At 38.3% G+C, this 24652-nt stretch overlaps 1 protein-coding gene across 2 annotated transcripts in view; it reads right to left on the bottom strand.

Moving 5' to 3' along the window:
• Positions 1–24652, bottom strand: part of hectd4 (HECT domain E3 ubiquitin protein ligase 4) — a 110554-nt gene that overhangs the window by 61723 nt on the left and 24179 nt on the right. Inside the window, exons 14-34 of one of the 2 annotated variants that reach the window (XM_009303668.5) lie at positions 23801–23871; positions 23581–23686; positions 23039–23159; positions 20472–20600; positions 20050–20174; positions 17544–17697; positions 15758–15846; positions 15446–15650; positions 14899–15018; positions 13774–13878; positions 13453–13616; positions 12824–13069; positions 10774–10966; positions 9038–9142; positions 8405–8493; positions 8046–8218; positions 7123–7258; positions 5748–5892; positions 2600–2766; positions 2149–2295; positions 1515–1699 (exon numbers count right to left, since the gene is read on the bottom strand). In XM_009303668.5, the coding sequence (XP_009301943.1) occupies positions 1515–1699; positions 2149–2295; positions 2600–2766; positions 5748–5892; positions 7123–7258; positions 8046–8218; positions 8405–8493; positions 9038–9142; positions 10774–10966; positions 12824–13069; positions 13453–13616; positions 13774–13878; positions 14899–15018; positions 15446–15650; positions 15758–15846; positions 17544–17697; positions 20050–20174; positions 20472–20600; positions 23039–23159; positions 23581–23686; positions 23801–23871 (2975 nt within the window). The remainder of the gene's footprint in view (positions 1–1514; positions 1700–2148; positions 2296–2599; positions 2767–5747; positions 5893–7122; positions 7259–8045; positions 8219–8404; positions 8494–9037; positions 9143–10773; positions 10967–12823; positions 13070–13452; positions 13617–13773; positions 13879–14898; positions 15019–15445; positions 15651–15757; positions 15847–17543; positions 17698–20049; positions 20175–20471; positions 20601–23038; positions 23160–23580; positions 23687–23800; positions 23872–24652) is intronic. The other variant, XM_009303669.5, reaches the window with a different exon arrangement.

Below are 24652 nucleotides of genomic sequence, written 5' to 3'. Positions count from 1 at the left end.
AAAAAAATCCCATAGACTTAACATTGGACCAAACTTTGTGACCTCATAACTCTGTGCCAGACTGTCACACAGACTTCTAACTGGGCTCATTTAACTCAGACTACCTAACTGCCAATAACTGATGAGCTTTTAACTTTTTGGCCACGCCCTAGCAACCACTTTTGGACCCTAGAAACTGTCCCATAGACTTCCATTCAAAAGACTCTCATTGACTTAACATGGGATCAAACTTTGTGAGTTCATAACTCTGCATCAGACTGTCTTACACACTAATGGTTGAGCTCATTTAACTCAGACTACCAAACTACCAATACCTGGTGAGCTTTTAACTTTCAAGCCACACCATAACAACCAGATACTGCACCCTAGCAACAACTGTCCCATAGACTGCCATTGCAAAAGACTGTCAATGACTTAACATTAGATCTAACTTTGTGACCTTAAAACTATCTATCTATCTATCTATCTATCTATCTATCTATCTATCTACCTACCTACCTACCTACCTACCTACCTACCTACCTACCTACCTACCTATCTATCTATCTATCTATCTATCTATCTATCTATCTATCTATCTATCTATCTATCTATCTATCTATCTATCTATCTATCTATCTATCTATCTATCTATCTATCTATCTATCTATCTATCTATCTATCTATCTATCTATCTATCCTTTTTCAAACTGCTTTAATCTATCTATCTATCTATCTATCTATCTGTCTGTCTGTCTGTCTGTCTGTCTGTCTGTCTGTCTGTCTGTCTGTCTGTCTGTCTGTCTGTCTGTCTGTCTATCTATCTATCTATCTATCTATCTATCTATCTATCTATCCTTTTTCAAACTGCTTTAATCTATCTATCTATCTATCTATCTATCTATCTATCTATCTATCTATCTATCTATCTATCTGTCTGTCTGTCTGTCTGTCTGTCTGTCTGTCTGTCTGTCTGTCTGTCTGTCTGTCTGTCTGTCTGTCTGTCTGTCTGTCTGTCTGTCTGTCTGTCTGTCTATCTATCTATCTATCTACCATCAGGCTCAAACTTTAAGAATCTAGTTATCAAGTAATGTTTAACAAAGCAAGGACATTTTTCACAATATATTTCACTCTATTTTTTTTTCTGGAAAAGAAGTTTTATTTCTTTTAGTTTAGCTGGATTAAAAAAATATAAAAACTGCTACGGTCAATATTATTAGCCCCCTTAGGATTTTTTTTGGAGCATTTCTACAGAACAAACCACTGTTGTCCAATGACCAATTCTCCTAACTTGCCTAGTTAAGCATTTAAATTGCCCCTTAAACTGATCTTGCAAAATTATAGTAAAATATTACACACTGTCATCATGAGAAAGACATTTAATACACATAAATGAAATTAGAAAATCATTATTGGCACTATTATGTGTAAAAAAAACCTTCCCACTATTAAACACCACTTGAGAAATTTTTTTAAAATAGTACAAGTTTCACCGGAGAGCTGAAATTTCAGCATATGGCCTTCCCGTCCCTCACCTTCGACTTTCTCCCACTCAATGCAGCGGTTGGCCAGCACCTGAAACGCAGCCCAGGCCATGGTGGCCACTTTCTGCTTTTTGGTTTGCTTCTCGTTGGAGCTGCAGTCTCTCTGACTGCTCAGACTGCAGAGGCGATCCATGAGCTGAACCAGACCGCTGCGCACCAGACACTGCTCCTCACTCCTGCGGAGAACAACACATGAGAATCAACAAATGGCCTACCACTCAAGTATGTATCACATATGGATCTCAACTAACTACACGATTGCTAGAAATGAAGGTTCTATATAGCAGGGGTGTCAAACTCAATTCCTGGAGGGCCGAAGCCCTGCACAGTTTAGTTCCAGCCCTGCTCCAACACACTTACCTGTAGGTTTCAAACAAGCCTGAAGGACTCAATTAGTTTGATCAGGTGTGTTTAATTAGGGTTGGAACTAAACTGTGCAGAGCTGCGGCCCTTTTGGAACTGAGTTTGACACCTGTGCTATATAGCATGAATGCGAGTAGTGTGAATGGAATTGGGATGTTCTCCATCTTCCACTAGTCATTATCATGTGACCCACTGCACCAGTGTCAGCTATGTCTCTTCCCTCCCGTTCATGAATTCTCCCGTGTTGCATCATTGTGCTTGCCTGGTGTAGGGGATGGTGCAGAGCAGGCCGATGCTGTTGGCACAGGCGATGGGGTATCGGGCACACAGAGACACCACTGACGTCATGGTCTCTCCAAACGCCTCCTGCACCTGCTCCATCATCCCACCACAGGTGAGCTCCTCCACCCTTCAAACACACACACACACGCACGCATCGACAATATGAGCATCTGCCAGTCTAGCTGTATTGCATTAAAATATCACACACATGATTAGACTATGAGTGTTTTTCTAAGTTACACTTAGATTGCATTTATTTAATAAAAAAATACAGTAATATCATAAAAGATTTGACCTATGTGAAACAGAAATTAGACATGCCTTTAGACGGGTCACTTTAGATGCGCTGTATTCAAATAAAAGCATGCATTTCCTCACAGTGAGCCCTATAGTGAATGCTGATTTGTGATGTTGTGGTGGTGTAAGAGTACCTGGGTCCCCCCTGCAGGACCATAGTGACGGGTCCGACCAGATGAGTGACTCCACCGACGCGGACGGCAGCGGTCAGCAGCTCCCGCATGTGAACCAGAGCCTGTTTGCGTGTTCGTCCTCTTCTCCAGCGCGTCTGAGCTGCGGACAGAAAACTGCTGCTCGACACCTGCAGACGGAGACTCATTTCAGTGAAGAACATGGATAACTTACTCATCCCTAAGGCCGCGCTTTTTTCCTTAATGTATAGTATGTCTAAAGCAGGGATACAATCAGCCAGCACAGTCGTCTCTCCAGAGTAAAAGCTTTTGTTTACCTGGAAGAGTTCATTGGCATTTTCCTGCACGTGAATTCTGACCAATCAATAAGCAGTTTAGGAAATATGTTCAACAACATCTGGCCAATGAGAGATGTGGGTTTTGTCAGATGACTGCATTTTGGTTCGTTTCAACTGGTTCGGACCAAATCCAGCAGTGTGGTGTGAAAACGACCCAAAGACGGCAGAAGATGCAACAATGTATCATTTATTGCCCTTGATCTAGACCAAATGAAGCGAACTACAGATGTGAAAGCAGCCTTACATTGTGATCTATTTTTCAATGAAATATTCTTTGTTTATTCATTATTAAAGATCATTTGTTTATCGTTTTCTAAACCTAATACCTCAAGTCTCCTCTTTTGCTCTTGGGTTCATCTGTTGAGGAGTATGCTCAGCCGCTCAAGAGACCAAAAGACCCGGGTTCAGTCCTCACTAAAAGCAGCACGTTACAGAACGCTGTGCTTCCATCCAAAGATGTCAATTAGATTTATGTGCAAAACTGGAGTATTGCTCAACACATTTGCGAAGAGAAACAAAGGAGAACAAAATAATCACTACCTGATAAACTGGCGCCAAATATCAGACAGAGAAGTGTAGTTTAGTGTGTTGGGAGAAGCCACTGTGGTGCTTTTACTTCTCTAATTAATGAGTGGCGCCTCAGAAGATGAAACACAATAGTCCCTTTCAAAAAAAAAAAAAGCGCGTGCACGTCTAGAACGTGCTGACGTGAGACGTCTGCTTCAGCCAATCAGAACAGTCAGACGCATTCACGTCCGCACGGTTTATGTAAAGCCTTTGAATATTTTACCAGACACCTTTAGCTGCTAGATGTTAGTCAGTAAGGGTGTCACAATTTCGATTTTTAATCGAAATCGATTGAAATTTATGCTCAACTTCAATTATCGAATCAAAAAATAGAATCGTCGATGCTGCCACGCCCCCATGTCACGTTAGCTTGGCTTGCCAAGCGGGAAAAAATGGTGGTAATTATGTGTGTAACTTACCTTTATTCATTAGCCCCTTTCACACATACAGACCTTTCCAGAAAATTGCCGGCAATTTTCCGGAAAGGTTGTATGTGTGAACAGGTCCTTTTTTGAAAATACCGGTAAATTCGTTCTGGCTATTTTCCGGAAAGAGAAGTTGTAACATTACCGGCAATTTGCCGGAATGCTGCGCTGTGTGAATGCAGAAGGAAGATTGCCGTAATAAGCGCGTGCACGTCTAGAACGTGCTGACGTGAGACGTCTGCTTTAGCCAATCACAACAGTCAGACGCATTCACGTCCGCGCGGTTTATGAGAATAAAAGCCTTTGAATATTTTTCCAGACACATTTAGCTGCTAGAAGTTAGTCAGATCACGTTTATATGTTCTTCTTAATGCCAACTGTGTAAATAATCATCGATGAGATGCTTATGATAAGCCGTTGTTTGTTTACCTTCAAGCTTTGCATGCGCCTATGAGCGCCTGCACACGCACATATTATGAACATCTCGACATGAGAAAGTGATCCTGCGAAAGTTGTTCACAATATTGATCATCCACAGAGTTTGTAATTTACTCAAATGTTTACAAATACAAGCGCAGCCGTTTAAAGCTCATTTGTGGTGAATGATGTCAGAATTTACCGGTATTTTGGAATGGATGTGTGAATGCTCTTTTCCGGAAAATTTCCGTAACGTCCTCGCCTGTGTGAACAGCGCTTTTTTCAATATACCGGTAAAGTTGTTCCGGAAATTTTCCAGATATTTACCGGTATCACTGTGTGAAAGGGGCTATTTACTGTATGATTTGTTTATGGGTAAAGCAAAGACCATGCAGGTCAGGAAGTTTAAACGGTAGGCTACAAATAATTAATTCATCATTAATTAATTAATTATTCATAATCGAAAATTGAATCAAATCGTGACTTTAGAATCGAAAATGTAATCGAATCGAGGATTTGGAGGATCGTGACAGCCGTATTAGTCAGATGACATTTATATGTTTTTTTCTTAATGCCAACGGTGTTAATAATTATCGATAATATGCTTATGACAGGCCGTTGTTTGTTTACCTTCAAGCTCACCAGCTGTGTGCCCATGAAGCAGCTGGTGAGCCAGCACACACACACAAACACATCATGAACATCTCGACATGCGAAAGTGTGTCTCTATATGTTTTCATCGAAGTTGTTCACAACACTGATCCATCCAGAGTTTGTAATGTAGTCAAACGTTTACAAATACAAGCGCAGCCGTTTAGAGCTCATTTCTGGTTAATGATGTCAGAATTTACCGCTATTTTGGAATGGATGTGTGAATGCTCCTTTCCGGAAAAATTCCGTAACGTCCTCGCCTGTGTGAACAGCACTAATGAATGCAATGCGGTGCTTTTGGAGGCACGAGCCGCTCTTTGGGAGCTCCAACATATGCTCAAGACAGTTCTGAAGGAATAATAATAATACTGAAGCACTGTAATGATGGATGGACTTTAGCTGAGGGATTTTAGAAAGAGCAAAACAACATTTCAGATGTTTTACAATGTGCTGAAAAAAAACTGCTTTGAATATTCTGAATATACAGATCATATAGTGAATATGATCTGTTAAAACTAAAATCACATCACTTTTTTGAAGCACGTGCGGGAATATATTCATTAATGTGTTTCCATCATAGTTTATATGCATTCTTATCGGATAAAAAGTTCCTCCTACTTATATGTGAGTGTATGCTTTATGTGCGTTTTCAAAATGTATGCACATCTTGGCTTTCCCTTTACACCTTTTCCTATGCGATATTGCAAAATGCACATGAATTAGGTGGTTGGAGGCATTGCTGTGATATCTTACGGTTTGGTCAGGAGTGGTTCCTATAAAGGCGAACAGTTGTCCCAGCAGCACACTGTACGTGGGTTTATCTTTACTGTCTTCAATCACCAATGACTGCAGGAGTGTAAATGAGCTGCTCCGGTGGCTGGAGGGGTGCTGCCGCCTCCTACAAAGCACACACACAGACATATTACAGCCATTATAGTATACTGTAAAATCAGATTTGAGCATAAATCTGATGCAATTATTTGACAACAATTAGAATATTTTATCACAAATAAATCGCTGCAATTAACTGTATTGTTATGCACAAAATTCAATGATGAATTCAAAAGTAGTGTACTATTACGCACTTTGATATTAAATTAACTGGTTTATGAACAATAAAGAGCAATAACATATGTTTTGCAAATGCTGTTTTAAAGAAACAGAGGATATATTGTGTATGATTTTGCAAAAAAAATGGCAGAGGAGGAAATATTTTGAACATAAATAAGTGCATTGCAATGTAAATTTATAAATAGAAGCAAAACCAAAAAAATGGTTATATATATATATGAAAAACTATTTAATCACAGCATTAAAACTACCATGGGTCATTTTTGAGCCACAAATGATACCAAATACCTCACAACTAGTGCTCCCTCATCTCAGCAACACAGTTTTGATTGTTTTAGGAAATCAAAATTTGAATGACTTATGCAAATTATTCTGGCAGATATTACAATATTTTATGCTTGAAAATAATGTCAAAACACATTTAACACATAAACAAAGTTATGAATGCATAAAAAATCTAATAATAAATAAATTCATGAAATTCAATTAAATGTACAAACAGATTTTTACTTTTACTGATTTTTATAATTAATTTATTTTCAAATGTATTTATTAAAAGCATTACTAAAATCAGCTTCAATAATAATAATAATAATAATAATAATAATAATAATAATAATAAGTTAAAAGTATAGTTAAAAGTGTAGTTAAACTATACTTTAATAATATATAAGTATACTTTAATATGTAAGTATAGTTAAACTGCACTTTAATAAACAATAATTTGGCATTAATAAACTCACCAAGAATTTATTATTATTAAAACTGTACTTAAAAAAAAACTTGGCTTTAATAAATTTGCCATAAGAGTTTATTATTATTTGTAGTATTAATAATATTATTACAGAAGCTGAATTTATTAAAGCATTTAATGAATACATTTCAAAATGAATAAATTAATATTTTTTACATATAAATATTTTCTATGCATTTATTGTATTTATGCATTCATTAAAAGTATGCAATACGCAGTTATGCAATATTAATAGTATCTTTAGCCAATCAGAAATGACATACACACACCTGCTGATTGCAGAAGTGTTATTAACAGCAGTACCTTTGCGCTCCGTGTGTGAACTCCACATCACTGCTGGCGATCATTTCCAGATCTGACGGAGCAGACATGCTGCGCAGGAACACCGGCTGCTTCACCACGGGAGCCATCGATTTAGCGTCTGACACCGACTTACAGGCTGCACGCAATAATACAAACATTTAGATCATTTGTATGTTCATGTGCAAACAGACCCTCCAGGATTTCATTAATACGAGATCAATGAGTTAAATGAAAAGTTGGAAGCTTTAGGGGATAGTTCACCCAAAAATATTAATTCTGTCATCATTTTACTCATCATTAATTGCTAAAATGATGAAATGCTGCAGATTTAGCAAAAAAAACTCTCAAAAATAAGATTTTTTTTCTTTCATGAATTTCTGGAGGAACTATGGTTCAAGACATACAGCCACATAAGTCTAGGCCAATCAGACACAATATTCTAATGAGGGTGAAACTCATTAGAACACCTATACCTATGCACGACTTAACCCTAAACTACTAATTCTAAACTCTAAACACCAAACCCCAACACTAAATGACCCCAAACCCTCAACCCTTAACCCTATATAGCCATCATTAGCGCCCCCTGGGGGGTGAATTTCCGCTAAAACCAGACACTTTTTAGCAGGAATGAACACTAGATAGATGAACGCACAGACAGATAGATGGAGAGAATGTTGGGTGGATGGATGGATGGATGGATGGATGGATGAATGGATGGATGGATAGAGAAATAGATAACGAATCAAATGACACCTCACTTATGCAAATCGGACCTATGGTTCAAAACATACAGCATAAGTCTAGGCCAATCAGATCTAATATTCTAATGAGGGTGAAACAAATGAGGGTGAAACTCGTTTTTAATTCTAAACTGTGTGTGTGTGTGTGTGTGTGTGTGTGTGTGTGTGTGTGTGTGTTACCCGGTGTGCTTGTGGGTGTTGATGACAGACTCTTGCACTGCGGAGCGATGGTGACATGAAGCAGCAGCTCCGAGCGGTTGATCAAACTCTTCACAAGCGCTTTGGTTTTAGCCAGAGGAACAACACTTCTCTGCTGCTGCAGCGTGGAGTTCACCTCATGAAAAAACTTCTCTCTGAAAAAATAAGAAAACACATTACTATTAATTCAAACGGCAATAACACAAACACTAATATTCAAAAGTTCAGTAATCTGGAAAATATGAGTGAAAAAAAAAAATCTTTTTTCATATTATATTAATCTCTTTGACCCCAAACTGATTTATTCTAATTATTCAATTTGTATCATTTGCATTTCAAACCTCAAAGCCATCACAGCGTTTTCTGGATCAGTGCAGTCCAGAGGAACCTCCTTTAGCGAACAGAGAAGCTCCAGCTCCTTCATTTTATTCTGTGAGTCACAAAACAAACCAACTGCATATAAACCAAAAAAAGTGCTTCAAAGGAGCAGCTGGCCCCACCCCTTTTCAAGAAGAGGGCGGAGCCTTTACAGTTTGTGCCTAAGTTGAGGCTGATTTATACTTCTGCATCAAGCGTGCGCGTATGGTCAGGCACAGCCTCTGCGTAGTCCTCGCCCTGGCCATCGCTGATGCTGACGCGCACCTCTCAAAAAATGCAACTACATGTCGCAATGACGCGTAGCGCAAGCTTTGTGATTGGTCAGCTTGGTAGGGCTGACGAGTGTGGGCGGGACTGAGAGCTGCGCAAACCCATTGGAGTGAGTGCTCACAAGTGTTGAGTCCTACTAGCAAATATTTTATTATCAACCAAATTTTTACTTTACTTTACGACATTACTTAATGTGTTGCATTTTAAATAATGGTTTCAATCCTATTTTGCCGTGCTTTACAGAAATATACTTATTCTGGCGTGTCTTTTTAAAAGCTAAAGTCTGTTTCTGTTCACAAAGCTGTGAATTGTGTCTCATTCCTCACCTCAAAGAAGTGATAATCGTGGAAGAAAGGAGTGTTGTTCTCCAGTTTTCCCTGCTGAGCTTCATCTACTTCATTCTGCCACTTCTGCTCCAGCTCAGCCACGCTCTGAAACACACACACACACACACACACACACACACACACATATAATGATTCTCCTCGTCATCTTTAACACAGTGACGTAGCGCAATTAAACTGTTTGCAGAGTCTGATAGCAACCTATATCATTATAATGGCATACATTATTAACAGCAGATGATGCTCTAGGCTAGTGTTTAACAGCAGATTTCACTCCATTCTAGTTTAAACAGCAGATGGCGCTCTAGGCTTGTGTTTTAACAGCAGATGACGCTCTAGGGTAGTTTTATAACCACATATGGCGCTCTAGGCTTGTGTTTTAACAGGAGACGTTGCTCTAGGCTTGTGTTTTAACAGCAGATGTTGCTCTAGGCTAGTTTTAAACAGCAGATGGTGCTCTAGGGTAGTTTTATAGCAGCAGATGATGCTCTAGGCTTGTGTTTTAACAGCAGATGTTGCTCTAGGCTAGTTTTAAACAGCAGATGGTGCTCTAGGGTAGTTTTATAACTGCAGATGGTGCTCTAGGCTTGTGCTTTAACAGCAGATGTCGCTCTAGGCTTGTGTTTTACCAGCAGATGGAGCTCTAGGCTTGTGTTTTAACAGCAGATGTTGCTCTAGGCTAGTTTTAAACAGCAGATGGCGCTCTAGGGTAGTTTTATAACTGCAGGTGGGGCTCTAGGCTTGTGCTTTGACAGCAGATGTCGCTCTAGGCTTGTGTTTTAACACCAGATGGAGCTCAAGGCTTGTGTTTTAACAGCAGATGTCGCTCTAGGCTTGTGTTTTAACACCAGATGTCGCTCTAGGCTTGTGTTTTAACACCAGATGGAGCTCTAGGCTTGTGTTTTAACAGCAGATGTCGCTCTAGGCTTGTGTTTTAACACCAGATGTCGCTCTAGGCTTGTGTTTTAACACCAGATGGAGCTCTAGGCTTGTGTTTTAACAGCAGATGTCGCTCTAGGCTTGTGTTTTACCAGCAGATGGAGCTCTAGGCTTGTGTTTTAACAGCAGATGTCGCTCTAGGCTTGTGTTTTAACACCAGATGGAGCTCTAGGCTTGTGTTTTAACAGCAGATGTCGCTCTAGGCTTGTGTTTTACCAGCAGATGTCGCTCTAGGCTTGTGTTTTAACACCAGATGGAGCTCAAGGCTTGTGTTTTAACAGCAGATGTCGCTCTAGGCTTGTTTTTTTACACCAGATGTCGCTCTAGGCTTGTGTTTTAACACCAGATGGAGCTCTAGGCTTGTGTTTTAACAGCAGATGTCGCTCTAGGCTTGTGTTTTAACAGCAGATGATGCTCTAGGCTAGTTTTAAACAGCAGACGGGACTTTAGGCTAGTTTTAAAATCGTAGACAGCACTCTAGACTTGTTTTAAAAAGCAGATGGTGCTCTAAGCTAATTTTTTAACAGCAGACAGTGCTCTGTAAGTTAGTCATGAAAGTTTGGCTTTTAGTTTGCTTATTGTGCTGCTGACTATAATAGCAATACTTTCATACTTTAATGCCTTCAGAGAATATTTACGACTGAACTGATCTATATGACAATTACAACTTTGCTTAGCCATGTTTGGGATTTCATTCTGATTACTCTTTCATCTGCTATGCCCCTGATCATGCAGTATGTTCATTAAAGGCTCTACATCCAACACACACACACACACACCTGTAACTGTCTCTCCATGGCGTTGATCTTCTTGAAGGTCTCAGCCATGATCTTGCAGAGCAGGTTGTGTTCTTCTCTGTGAGATTCTCTGTACTGGAAGTTGACCAGCGACTGCAGCGCGTCCACCAGACCCAAGTGTTTAATCACACACGACACAATCACTTCCTCCATCACGTCTGGACGGATCACCTCTCTGAAGACCAGCCGAAAACACAGTTAATTTACACTTCTGATGAAATAATTCGCAATCTACTGACTTCATTCTTCATGTACGAGCCAGAGCAGCCATTGGTATTTTTTTGGCTTTAGACTTCCCGTCTCATTCACTTCTATTGACTGTTAAAAACAGCTTATTCTGCTGCTTGATGTTGCAAAGTGATATTATTAATTCCACTTTTTATGTATAGTCATGAACACACTTGTTTGTAGAGCGAGTAGGTTGACCATGTTCTGCCGTTTATTATTCCTAGGCATTTCTGCCATAGGCAGCTGAATCGAAAGTCCTAAAACAATCACAAAAACAAGCGCACTTCCGCATTGAAGAATACAGTCAGTAGAGTTCACTGTTAATTACACACACACACACACACTTATGAGGATGTGAATATAAATATTCAGCAAATATGCTCCTCATATTTCTGTTTTTTAATCTAGAATTTCCTGCTCATTATCTTATGGATTAGTTAATTGCTTGATTTTCTAACTCAAATTCTGCTATATAATAATATTTTAATGTATGTTATGATTGTTTTGTTCTTAAAAATGCTCTTTAAATAAAAGAAAGTAAATGAAACAAATGTAAATTTCAGAACAATAATATACTAAATAACAAATGTATTAATACATAAAAATAATTAAATTAACAAATTAAGAGTAATTATGATTTTAGGGTGGAGCTTTCAGGCCTTGAAGGTGGAGCTATCAGTCATTTGGGGTGTGGCTATCAGTCATTTAGGGCGGGAATATCAGTACTTTAAGGCAGGTCTTTCAGTACTTTAAGGTGCGGCTATCAGTCATTTGGGGTGGGGCTATCAGTCATTTAGAGCGGGGCTATCAGCCCCTTAGGGCGGGGCTACCAGTCATTTAGGGTGGGGCTTACAGAAATTGGGGCCGCGACTATCAGTCCTTAAGGCTGCGGCTATTTAGTTCTTTAGGGCGGGGCTATCAGTCCTTTACGGTGGGGCTATCAGTCCCTTAGGGAGCAGCTATCAGTCCTTTAGGGCGGGCCTATCAGTAATTTAGGGTGGGGATATCAGTCCCTTAGGGCATGGCTATAAGTCCTTTGGGCAGGGCTATCAGTCCTATAGGGCGGGCCTATCAGTAATTTAGGGCGGGGCTATCAGTCCTTTAGGGAGTAGCTGTAAGTCATTTAGGGCAGGGCTACAAGTCATTTAGGGCGGGGCTAACAGTCCTTTAGGGAGCAGCTATCAGTCCTTTAGGGCGGGCCTATCAGTAATTTAGGGCGGGGCTATCAGTCCTTTAGGGAGTAGCTGTAAGTCATTTAGGGCAGGGCTATAAGTCATTTAGGGCGGGGCTAACATTCCTTTAGGGAGTAGCTGTAAGTCATTTAGGGCAGGGCTATAAGTCATTTAGGGCGGGGCTAACAGTCCTTTAGGGAGCAGCTATCAGTCCTTTAGGGCGGGCCTATCAGTTATTTAGGGCGGGGCTATCAGTCCTTTAGGGAGTAGCTATAAGTCATTTAGGGTGTGGCTATCAGTCGTTTAGGGAGCAGCTATCAGTACTTTAAAGTGGGATTATCAGTCATTTAGGGTGTGGCTATCAGTCCTTTAAGGAGGGTCTATCAGTCATTTAGGGCGGGGCTATCAGTCCTTTAGTGCAGTGGTTCACAACACTAAATGCTCCATTTTGTTAGCAACGCTCATCTTTCAACAATCCAATCGGTTCCCAAAGAACAAAATCATGCACTGCCCTAAATTGTTTCTCCTTTTCGGACCATTTCAATTGAATATACACCACAATACAGACCTCTGTATCATGGCGACTTTAAGTAACAGTCCCCTCATATGCAGCCTGCTGTTCACAAGCTTACTTGATGCTGGGGCGAAACTGTGGCCGAGCACGTCCAGACAGCTCCCTCAGGCGGCCCATGATACCCTGCGGTAAGTGAATGCGGGGCAGCTCACAGCAGGCGCTCGGGATGGGCCCCGGCGGCGGAGCGAGGATATCTGATGGATATGTGAACTCGCGCTCCTCATCGATAGTCAGAGGAAGAGGAGACGGAGATGGCGTGAGTGCAGGAGAGATGGCTCCGTTCGCCTCCACCTGCCACTGACACCTGAAATCAGTCAAATATAATGCATTTGTCTTCATTACAAAATAAATGGCTACACTAGGGTAATTAGGGTATAGTTAGGGTAATTAGGCAAGTCATTGTATAACAGTGGTTTGTTCTGGAGACAATCCAACACTAATATTGCTGAAGGGGACTAATAATATTGACCTTAAAATGGCTTTAAAACAATTAAAAACTGCTTTTATTCTACCCGAATATAAACAAATCTGACTTTCTCCAGAAGAAAAAAATATTAGAGAAAATGCTGTAAACATTTTCTTGCTCTCTTAAAAATAATTTAGGAAAATTCTGAAAGAAGAATAAAAATTTGACAGGAGGGTGAATAACATTGTCTTCAACTGTACGTGTGTGTGTGATCGGCTCACCTCTGCAGTAATTTGGAGCAGAGAAGGTCGTGACAAGCTTCTTCCTCTCGTGTGATTTCAGGCCCATTATAGAGGATTCGTAGCATAGCGCAGGCTAACACTGATAAACCCAGAGCCAGATCAGCCAGAAACGGCAGACCGCCAGACACATCCTCAGACGACTCCTGAAATTAACAAAACAAGTACAAATAAGAGATTTGATACAAGTTCTATTATACACCAACAATAACAAAACCAAGACATCTGGAGGAAAACAACAGCAATGCAAACGCAAATCTAATGAGATCTTAAAGATCTATTTGCCAGTGTGATAAAGAGTACCTGCGCTCTGACGGTGCACGAGAAACCCCACATGGCTTTATCTGGAGTGTTGTGCTCGCGTCCACTTCTCATCTCAAAAGAGAACGTCACCGTATCTCCTTCCACCTGAAAAACACCATAAGAAGCTGTTGTGTTTAATACGGTAGTATATATAAAAAAAAACTGCAAATGTTGTACATGCTGATGCCTTCAAATTATTATATTACATTAAATTTGCAACTTTTATATCGATATAATTTACATTATTTACAAAAACGCAAATATACTTTTTATTTGCATTGACCTGTGAAGTATTTCTGTTCGTAAGATAATTGTATGAAACCAAAAGACAATCTTATAAATTAAGATATTTATTTAATTTATATTTAATATATTTGAATTTATATTTAATATATTTATATTTAAAATATATTTAAAAATGAATGAATGAATATACAGACATTTTTGGGTAGTTTCTATGTAATAAAAAAATATATTGCAGCTGTTGGACAACAATGTACTTTAGAGCCTTTATTGGGCGAGAATGTAGTTGTTTAGATTGCAACTATGCCATTTATTTATAAAGATAGTGCTTATTTTAAATATTTATAATTTCTGAGAGACAGCGCGTCAGCATCCATCAGCCTGTCATACTGAGCAGAGCAAAGACGGTTAACGTTCCACCACAAGATGGCGACAGAGACCGCATAAAAGCATAATTTCACTACAGCTGATCAAATCATTATTAAACTGCTAAGTGACTTTCTAAGTCAGAGTTTCTGCTGTTCTGACGTCAGCTGCAGATGTGAAGAAATGGCGGCGGAAAGTAGTTCCTCATACAAAAGGATTTTTGAGACTTTGTGTTTGATTTTTTCTTTTGTATACACAATTATGCCAACAAACTGTTGTATAAACACAATATCACACTCGTAGCTGTGCAATATGGCTGTATATCAGCACTGGTGGACATTAAATGTCCTTTTACAGACCACATACGCTTACATGTTATAATTTCAACACAGCAGATTTTTCATCAGAAGGCCATGAATCAAATATGACATAGATTTCTTTTATAATGTTTATATTCCCGAACACTGAATGTGTGTGTGTCACGTGCTGTTACTGTATGGTGTGGCTGTTTCTCACCTTGACCAGATCTTTTGGCCATCCGGTTCCCAATACACTGCGGCTGCCATAACCCATGGTGTTTCCTCCATACTCGCTTACTTTACGACTGTTTGTGTTCGGCCCGGCGTAAATCACAAGCTGAACAACACAAGAGCTTATGAGATTACATATTCACGTTTATATGAATGAGCATCATACAGTAGGTCCTATTCACACCTGCTGTTAAAGTGGATCTATTATGCCCCTTTTACAGGATGTAAATTAAGTATCTGATGTCTCTAGCGTGTGTGTGAAGGTTCTGCTTAAAATACCACACTAATAATGTTTCATAACTCTCTGAAACTGATGCTTTTAGGCTTTTTGTGGCATTTTGGGGACTGTCACTTTAAATGCAAATGAGTGCTCTTTACAAAAGAGGGCGGAGCTATGAGTGCCTGTGTGTCAGCAGAGTGGCAGATTCAAAAAACAGACTAACGTCCTATGCTAATGAGGGAGAGATTGTCACTAGTGGGCGGGTCAAAATCAAAACAAACACATGAATGAACAGAGTGGGGAATCCTCAAACCTTGTCGTAGTCGTACTGTGAGGAGCAGCGCGGGTCGAAGCGCAGGTACAGACAGCGAGCTCCAGGAATGTGCACTGTGTCTTTAAATTTATAGTTATCCCGCACCGGGTGAACAGTTTCCACCGTTTTCCCAGCAGCCCACGGGGCGGGGATCTTCAGCCCCGTCAGAAAGCCAGGCTCCTCTCTCTCCTCCAGAATCTGAAAACTGAATCAAGCACAGCAACTTAAATTTGCATTTGCCTAATCAGGATACTTTAGGATGATGGGATTATGAATAGATCAAATGAAAATATGCACATCAAATATCTTTACCTGTCATTTAATGAGGGCTGGCTGGAGCCTTGATTTATTGGGGAATCCTCAACAAATAATGGAGAATGTGTCTTTAGCAGCAAAGCGGTCTGTTGGTAACATATATAAATATATATAAATAAAAAATACACAACACATGCATGCATAGATGAAAATGTCATTTTTATTTCATAATCTCAGTGTACACTAAAGTATATATACACATATAGTTTTATTCAGCAAGAGTGTGTTAAATTGATCAATAGTGACAGTAAAAAGTCACTGATAAAAAATAAATGTTGTGCTTTTGATATTGAATTTCTAAAAACATATTGTAATACATGCAATCATCTTACTCTTCCATTTAATAATAATTATTAATATTTAATATTTGTACATGCATTGCAATTTTAAGATAATTAAAGTATATGAATATATATATATATATATATATATATATATATATATATATATATATATATATATATATATATATAAATGTAAATATTACATTATGTGTTTATTAATTGATATTATATATATATATATATATATATATTATATTAATATATATTAATTATATATATATATATATATATATATATATATATAATATATATATATATAATATAATATATATAATATATATATATACTGAGATTTTTTATTATATAATTATTTACTAATATTTATTTTATAATATATATATATATACACATATACATATATATAAATAAATATAAATGATTTTATACACATAGAAGGCATATTTAATCCAAGTGAAGTGTCTAAAGTTAAAAAAACTAGTTAAAATTATAAAATTGCAATGATTCTCGACTCTGTGAATTACATATGAATTACATATTGTTTAAAAACATTAAACAATTCTATCCATATCACCTCGCTAGACTATTGGACAATCACTGAAAATGTACTTTATTATATATTTATACAACCCAGGCTCAGTCTGAAAACATAGTCCCGTTGAAGTTTCTGGAGACCGCGAAATACGTGCCGGGAGGTACGTGTGGCTGCATTTATTTTTTTAAGCGAACGCTAAGGGGCCGCATGACGCCGTTCCCTTTCGCGCTTACCGGCTGACCGCTTACCTCCGTGTGGAGGGCTTTCCTGCCGCAATCAGTTTGTCCGGTCAGCTCATCGTGTACATCGGCAGACTTTCAGACGCAGAGAGACGCAGGGTTAAATATGGCGTCAGGGTTCGAGTCCGGGGAAGAGCGGTTCCAGAAATCAGGTAAGACAAAAGCAGAATCCAAAAAAATAAAGCGAACGAGTTCATAACAGGGTGAGAACGCGGTGAAATCCGAAAACGTGGTTAAAAAAAAATTCAGACGAGGGCTTTTCTTTTCCTGGACGGTTTTTGTGAATCGTTGGTTTGGTTTGGGGAAGTAAGTGGGCGGGCAGGCAGGGGGGTCGATTGATAAAATCGGTTGGGCTTTAGGGAAGGAGGAGGCCGGGTGGGTCAGCCGATTGGCCGGTCGCACAGTCAATCATTCAGTCAGTCAGACAGACAGACAGCGGTCTCTGGTGGATCCACGCGTGAATGGCGCGGGCAAGAACGGCACTCGCGAGAGACGTTTGAGATGTGAAAAAGCACGCACAGCGGCCTCTCGCGGATTCGCCAAAACAAAAACTGCAGCCATACATACCCGCCAACACGTATTTCGCGGTTCTCAGAAACGTTCACGGGACTACGTTTTCAGAAAGAGCCTGGGTTGTATAAATATATAATAAAGTACATTTTTAGTGATTGATATTTATATCGCTATTCACACACACACAAACACACCTGGCTAGTGTAGAGGACGAGCTGGACTAGCTGTGGCATGAGCGCATCTGCTAGCGTGAGTGTTTGGAGGTTCGGGTGCATCAGTGACGTCAGCAGAACCGGCAGCAAATGACCCAACATGGTGGCCTTGGTCACCTGTTCAAGACCTCTGAGCCTGGACAATCAAAACATACACAGAAGATGAGTTTGAGTCTGTTAATTTATTGCTACATCAGCAACTCAGTGAGAGTGGTTTAATGAACATGAAAGTGAAGTGGAATCTCCTGTGGCCTGCACAGTCACCAGATCTAAATATTATTGAGCCACTTTCTGGGTGTTTTGAAGGAGCGATTGAGGAAATGTTTTCCTCCACCAGAATCCCGTAGTGAACTGGCCACCAATCTTGAAGAAGAATGTTTTATTTACTGCCACATGACTATTTCATGACAAGATCAATATAGATAAAACATAGTACATAATAACATCATAGGGCGATGCAGTGGCGCAGTAGGTAGTGCTGTCGCCTCACACCAAGAAGGTCTCTGGTTCGAATCTCCGTTCAGTTGCCGTTTCTGTGTGGAGTTTGCATGTTCTCCCTGCCTTCGCGTGGGTTTCCTCCGGGTGCTCCGGTTTCGCCAACAGTCCAAAGACATGCGGTACAGGTGAATTGGGTAGGCTAAATTGTTCATAGTGTATGAGTGTGTGTGTGTGTGTGGTTCCCAGAGATGGGTTGCGGCTGGAAGGGCATCCGCTGCGTAAAAACCTGCTGGATAAGTTGGCGGTTCATTCCGCTGTGGCGACCCCGGATTAATAAAGGGACTAAGCCGACGAGAAAATGAATGAATGAATGACATCATATCTCAATGATACAGAAAAAAATACAATTTGTGCATCAGTTATCTTTCAAATGTGCAAATTGTGATTGGGTATTTTCCAAATAAATCATCCCTCAATTAGTCAACAAAAATGTCAGTGTATTTTTATTATAGTTGTCATCAAAATCTCTTCATTTTTATTTTGTTTTTGTCTCGTAATCGTCTATAGAAACTTGATGAAAAATTTTCACTGTTCATGTCTCACTGATATAGAATAAATATAAATAAGAAAAATAAATAAAACTTTACATAAAAACATTAGATATAACTTTTAAAGTTAGTGTCGCTTTGTGATAAATAACTGTAAATTTTATCTGGTTATACTGGTGACTTTTAAAAACCATCCAAAGTGCTCTGAGTATATAATACAAAAAGAAAACTGGAAATCTCCTTCACCTCCTTCTTGAATCTGGTGCATGGATATGGCATCTTTCATTCAATTGCAAAAACTATTTGTTTTATTTTGGCTAGAATAAAAGCAGTTTTTAATTTTTAAACACCATTTTAAGGTCAATATTATTAGCCCTCTTAAGCAATATTTTCTTTAATTGTCTCCAGAATGGCGAGGCAGTGGTGCAGTAGGTAGTGCTGTCGCCTCACAGCAAGAAGGTCCCTGGTTTAAACCTCGGCTCAGTTGGCGTTTCTGTGTGGAGTTTGCATGTTCTCCCTGCCTTCGCGTGGGTTTCCTCCGGGCGCTGCTATTTCCCCCACAGTCCAAAAACATGCGGTACAGGTGAATTGGGTAGGCTAAATTGTCCGTAGTGTATGAGTGTGAATGAGTGTGTCTTGAGCTGCGTCCCAAATCGCATACTTATGCACTATTCTACGCCATTTTGTAGTATAAATAGTGTGAGTAGTGTGTTCACACTAAAAACTCTAAAAATAATAAGTGCACTTTAATTTCCCGGATGATGCACTCATTCAGCCGCTAAAATGAAGTGTGTAATGATGGACACTTCACGCACTCAACGACCGCAGGTTTGCTTACGTAGCGGAAGAGGCGGAGCTATCGGACGCACATGTTGAATAACTTTATTTATTTTGGATGGTGAGAACAAAATTCTTCTACGAGAGTGATTATAGTACCTATATTTCACTGATTTGGCAACCGTCAAACGTCATCAGGGAAACGGTTTGAATTTCCGCTTAGTAAAAAAACATTAGTGTGCCATTTGGGACGCCACTACATACATGTACTATCCTGTTGAGTGTGTAAGTGCATAAGTACATAGTGCATGAGTGCATAGTGTATAGTGTGCCATTTGGGACGCAGCTTTGATGTTTCCCAGAGATGGGTTGCGGCTGGAAGGGCATACACTGCGTAAAAAACTTGCTGGATAAGTTGGCGGTTCATTCCGCTGTGGCGACCCCGGATTAATAAAGGGACTAAGCCGACAAGAAAATTAATGAATGAATGAATGTCTCCAGAACAAACCACTGTTATACAATGACTTGCCTTATTACCCTAACTTTACCCTAATTAACCTAGTTAAGTTTAAATGTCACTGTAAGCTGAATACTAGTGTCTTGAAGAATATCTAGTCTAATATTATGTGCTGTCATCATGACAAAGAGAAAATAAATCAGTTATTAGAGATGAGTTATTAAAACTATTATGCATGGTATAATATTATGAAGTGTGTGTAAATCACCTGGTCTCTCGGTCGCTGATGCTGCTGTTGATGAGAGAGCTGGTCACCTGCTGAAGCGTCTCCAGAACTTCATCACATCCAACCAGAATCTTCAACGCAAGAGACAAGATGCTCGTCTGCAGCTCCTGAGGGAAACACACACACACACATATATAACACACACACACTTCTCAGAGAACATCGAAACCTGCTGCAGCATCGCTGTGAGTAAAACAAGTGTGCTTCTACACACTCATGCACACACACACACATGCACACACACACATATACACTCTCATATGCACACACAAAGTGAGTGCACTACAGAGACTGATGTATTAACAAACACTGACACTGTAACTCCAGCAGGCTCCGGCTGTCCTGCGGGCCGGTGTGTGTAAGTGTGTGTGAGAGGGCGTAGGGTTTATCGAGGGGATGTTTACCTGTACCTTCATTGTTTCCCCCTGCAGGGAGCTGTCGCTGTCCTCCATGTCCTCCGGGTGCAGCAGGATGGTGTTGCTGAGCAGATGATTCTGCACAGCCATTAAATAACGCAAGCTGGGAGACACCACCTGTACACAATCAACAAACTATTATTCAATTTGTTGGTTTGTTTAAGTAATTATTGCCTCATAAGTAACTTGTGGCAATTTCATGGCAAGATTAATATACATAAAAATATCACATAAGAACAACTTGATATTTCATGTATTAGGAGATGAAACGCAAACAAATAAATAAATAGAATTAAATAAATAAAATTCACAACTAAAAGTAAATATAGTTAAATACAATTTTTGAATTCAATATTTAATAAATAACTTGTGATAAATATTTCCTAGAAATACCTTTTCAAAAAACATCCATCAAAGTGTTTTATTCAACAAAAAAATAAAAATAAAATAAAAACAAAACAAATTGTATTAATTTTGTCAAGTGTAAAAATAAAAACTTGAAAAATCAAATATGTATTAACAAAATATTAATTATAATAATAATAATAATATTTATATGATATTTTGTAAAATTAAGAACAAAATAATAATGGTTCTGGAATGCATGTTTTGACAGAGATTTGGCCCCAAATCTAAAGAGGAAATTGATCAATAAATGTGATTTGAAAAATACTTTGAATCAATCTTATTTTATGGGCAAGATTTTTTTTTAATTGACCATTCTGAAATAATGTTAGGCATATAGATACAGCAACTCAAGATAACAGATACTTTTCTTTCAGAAATGGTTTTTAGGTGCACTTAAAAAATAATTAATATAATATTATTTACTACTACTACTACTACTAATAATAATAATAAATTATTTTAAAAAAATTTGATATATATATATATATATATATATATATAATTTATTATTATTATTATTGTTATTATATATATATATATATATATACACACACACACACACACACACACACACACACACACACACACACACATACAGAGAGAGACCAATAAAAATGCACTTGCAAACACACACACACACACACACACATACAGAGAGACCAATAAAAATGCACTTGCAAACACACACACACACACACACACACATACAGAGAGAGACCAATAAAAATGCACTTGCAAACACACACACACACACACACACACACACACACACATACAGAGAGACCAATAAAAATGCACTTGCAAACACACACACACACACACACACACACACACACACACACACACACACACACACACACATCTAGATTATTATAAATGAATCATTGTGCTGATTTTAATTTAATATCACTGTTTTATCCAGTTGATTGTAAAATGTAGTTTATTCTAATTTATTTATTTTTTAATTTGTATTTTATTTTATTTTTGTTTTTCAATTACTATTATTATTAATATTTATTTTATTTGTATTTTATTTTCATACAACTACTACTACTATGTACTGTGCTTACTGTTTTTTTTTTTTAATTTTAAAGATTTTAATTTTAAGTTCCTTTTAATTTTTTATGTAAACTTTATAAATGCTTTAGCAATACATTTAAAACATGTCTTTATTGACAAAGCAGTTATTGAATTGAATTGAATGAGAAAGAGAATCTGCAACTACATAGGTGTTGTTTTATAATTACAGATAATATTAACAAAGAGCATAGAATCACCAAGAGGCGACATTCTAGTGCAGTTTGGTAAACAGACACCAGATGGCGCAGCAGCCATTTTGGAATGAAAACTACAACAGAACAGCAGCATATTATAAGTCTGTAAAACAAATTATTAAAAGAGCTGATGATTGTGACAGTAAGTGTTGCATTGTCGTCTTTCAGGCTGTATCTCAGCTTTAATACGCCTTTTAAATAAATAAATGAAAAACAAAGCAGCTGCTCGCCATCGTGACAGCAATAAGATCCAATGGACAGCCGATCGCTTTCACTCAAAAATGGCGGAATCTGAGGCTGTTGCTGGACGCTGCTGTTGCAATGGAAAGTTCTGTTGAGTGTCGCCTCTTGGTCATTCTAAGCTCTTTAATACTAATTAATCAATTCTAATTAAAGAGAAAAACTTTAATTCAGATTTAGAAAATGCACATAGAAATAAACATACATAAAACAAACATTTTATAATGGTTTTAATAATCTTTTAAAATAAAAACTTGTTCTGTTTTAAATAAGATTTTGATGTTGAAATACACAGTACAGCAGACTAAGTACTGAATTTGAATATAAATCATAGTGTGTATACATTTAAAAATAAATAAAAGTATATTTTAGTTCCTCATAAATTAACCGTATTTCAGATTAAGTACATTGATTTAATGATGTACTTAATTTCTACTTTGGCTGACAATACATTTATATTGTAAATATATAACAATTTATTTATGATGTATATTTTTATTGCAATTAAATATTTGAAAATGCCTCCACTGCTGATTCTATTATTTCTGCAATAGGTTTTGATTTTAAAAGCATGCTTAAGTCTGATTGATGAAGCTGGTCAATTGTTAATGCACATATGCTGGAGTGACATACAGGTACAGTAGAGAGCAGCTTCTGAAGGTCTTCTTTGGAAACGGTTTGACATTTGGTGATGAGGAGACACGACTCGCGCACCACCGTCTTCAAGATGCACTGCAGCAGCTCATCCTTCAGCCTGCACGGCATCATGGGAGAACGAGTTCAAGCACATACACGTTTACAATAACAATGCACATCAAAGTAAATAACACTGATCTGTAGAAACAGAAGCCCTGATATGAACTAAAAAGACTGGATAAGGCATTAAATATTAATACAATTTCTTGGGGGGGGGGGGGGGGGGGTGTGATAAGGGCTGATTAGTTTGTTGTCTATTTTAAATTGCCTAACCAAAAGTGCTCTATATATTGTGCAATAATTTAATATTTAGATTTTTACAAGCATTTTTTCCATCCTTAAAATAGCAAAAGTGGATTCAGACACGCTCTTAATGCTTTTGCGCTTTAGACTTTGTGCCTAGATCGCTAAAATCGAGCCCATAGTTTCCATTTTAACTTAAAACCCTATTCTCTCAGAAGACTAATGAAGCTGCTTACCTGTAGTGATCATCATCTTCACTACCAAAGCGGTTCTTCTGTAACTGGTTAGCCAGATTGTTTAAAATCACGTCTCGTAACTGAGACAAACCACTGTTCTTCTCCCCTGTAGAGGAAAACACACAGTGTTATCATTACCGTGCTGCGGTTTATCAGTTTGCAGCTGTGCAGTCAGAGATAAATGATAATTAAACACGATCTGTGTACGGTGTGGTCTTACCCTCTGTGAAAACAAACTTCAGCAGGTTGTTCAACTCAGATTCGCTCTGATACAGGGTGTTTAAACCTGAGCTGATGAGGAAAAGAGAAGGAGATTTAGTGTTATTGCAGATATTGAGGACAGATGATGAATTTTGTCACTCTTTATTTTAAGAATTCTTGCTATTAAAGGGGAGCTATCATGCAAAAATCACTTTTATAAGAGGTTTAAACACACTTGTGTGGCAGAAGTGTGTGAATGTAACCAGCTTCTTATGGTAATAATATATTAATGTTATTTTTTACAATCAGACTTGATGAAATCAGTCTGTAGAAACACTTTGATTGACATTCTGCCTTTGTACGTGTCATCAGAGGGGGAAAGCCCCGCCCACTAGTGACCATCTCTCCCTCATTAGCAAAGGACATTAGTCTTGTTTTTGAATCTGCCACTATGCTGACACACAGGCATTCATAGCTCCGCCCTCTTTTGAAAAGAGCACAATCTCATTTGAATTTAAAGCGACAGTCACCAAAACACCACAATTAGGATCAAAGCCTGAAAGGGTCAGCTTCAGAGAGTTAGAAAACATCAGAGATTTACTTTACATCTTTAAAAAGAGGCATAATAGATCATTTTTAGATTTTAGCTCAATAAACTAATTAATAATAGTTATTAAGATAGTATTTGGGTCTGGGTATTGGGTAGGATTAGGGATGTAGAATAAGATCATGCATAATTTGTTAACAACATTATAACACAAGTAGTAAAGTTAGACTATGTTAATTTCAACATTTCCGGTCACACATTACTACACTTTTGGTTGTTGTGAATGTGCCCTGTAGTGGCCAAAATTTGTCATATTTTTATTTT

The sequence above is a fragment of the Danio rerio genome, chromosome 7 (genome assembly GCF_049306965.1).
Source record: "Danio rerio strain Tuebingen ecotype United States chromosome 7, GRCz12tu, whole genome shotgun sequence".
NCBI lineage: Eukaryota > Metazoa > Chordata > Actinopteri > Cypriniformes > Danionidae > Danio > Danio rerio.
Note: the sequence above shows the minus strand (reverse complement) of the source record. Positions and strands in the feature narration are given on the sequence as shown.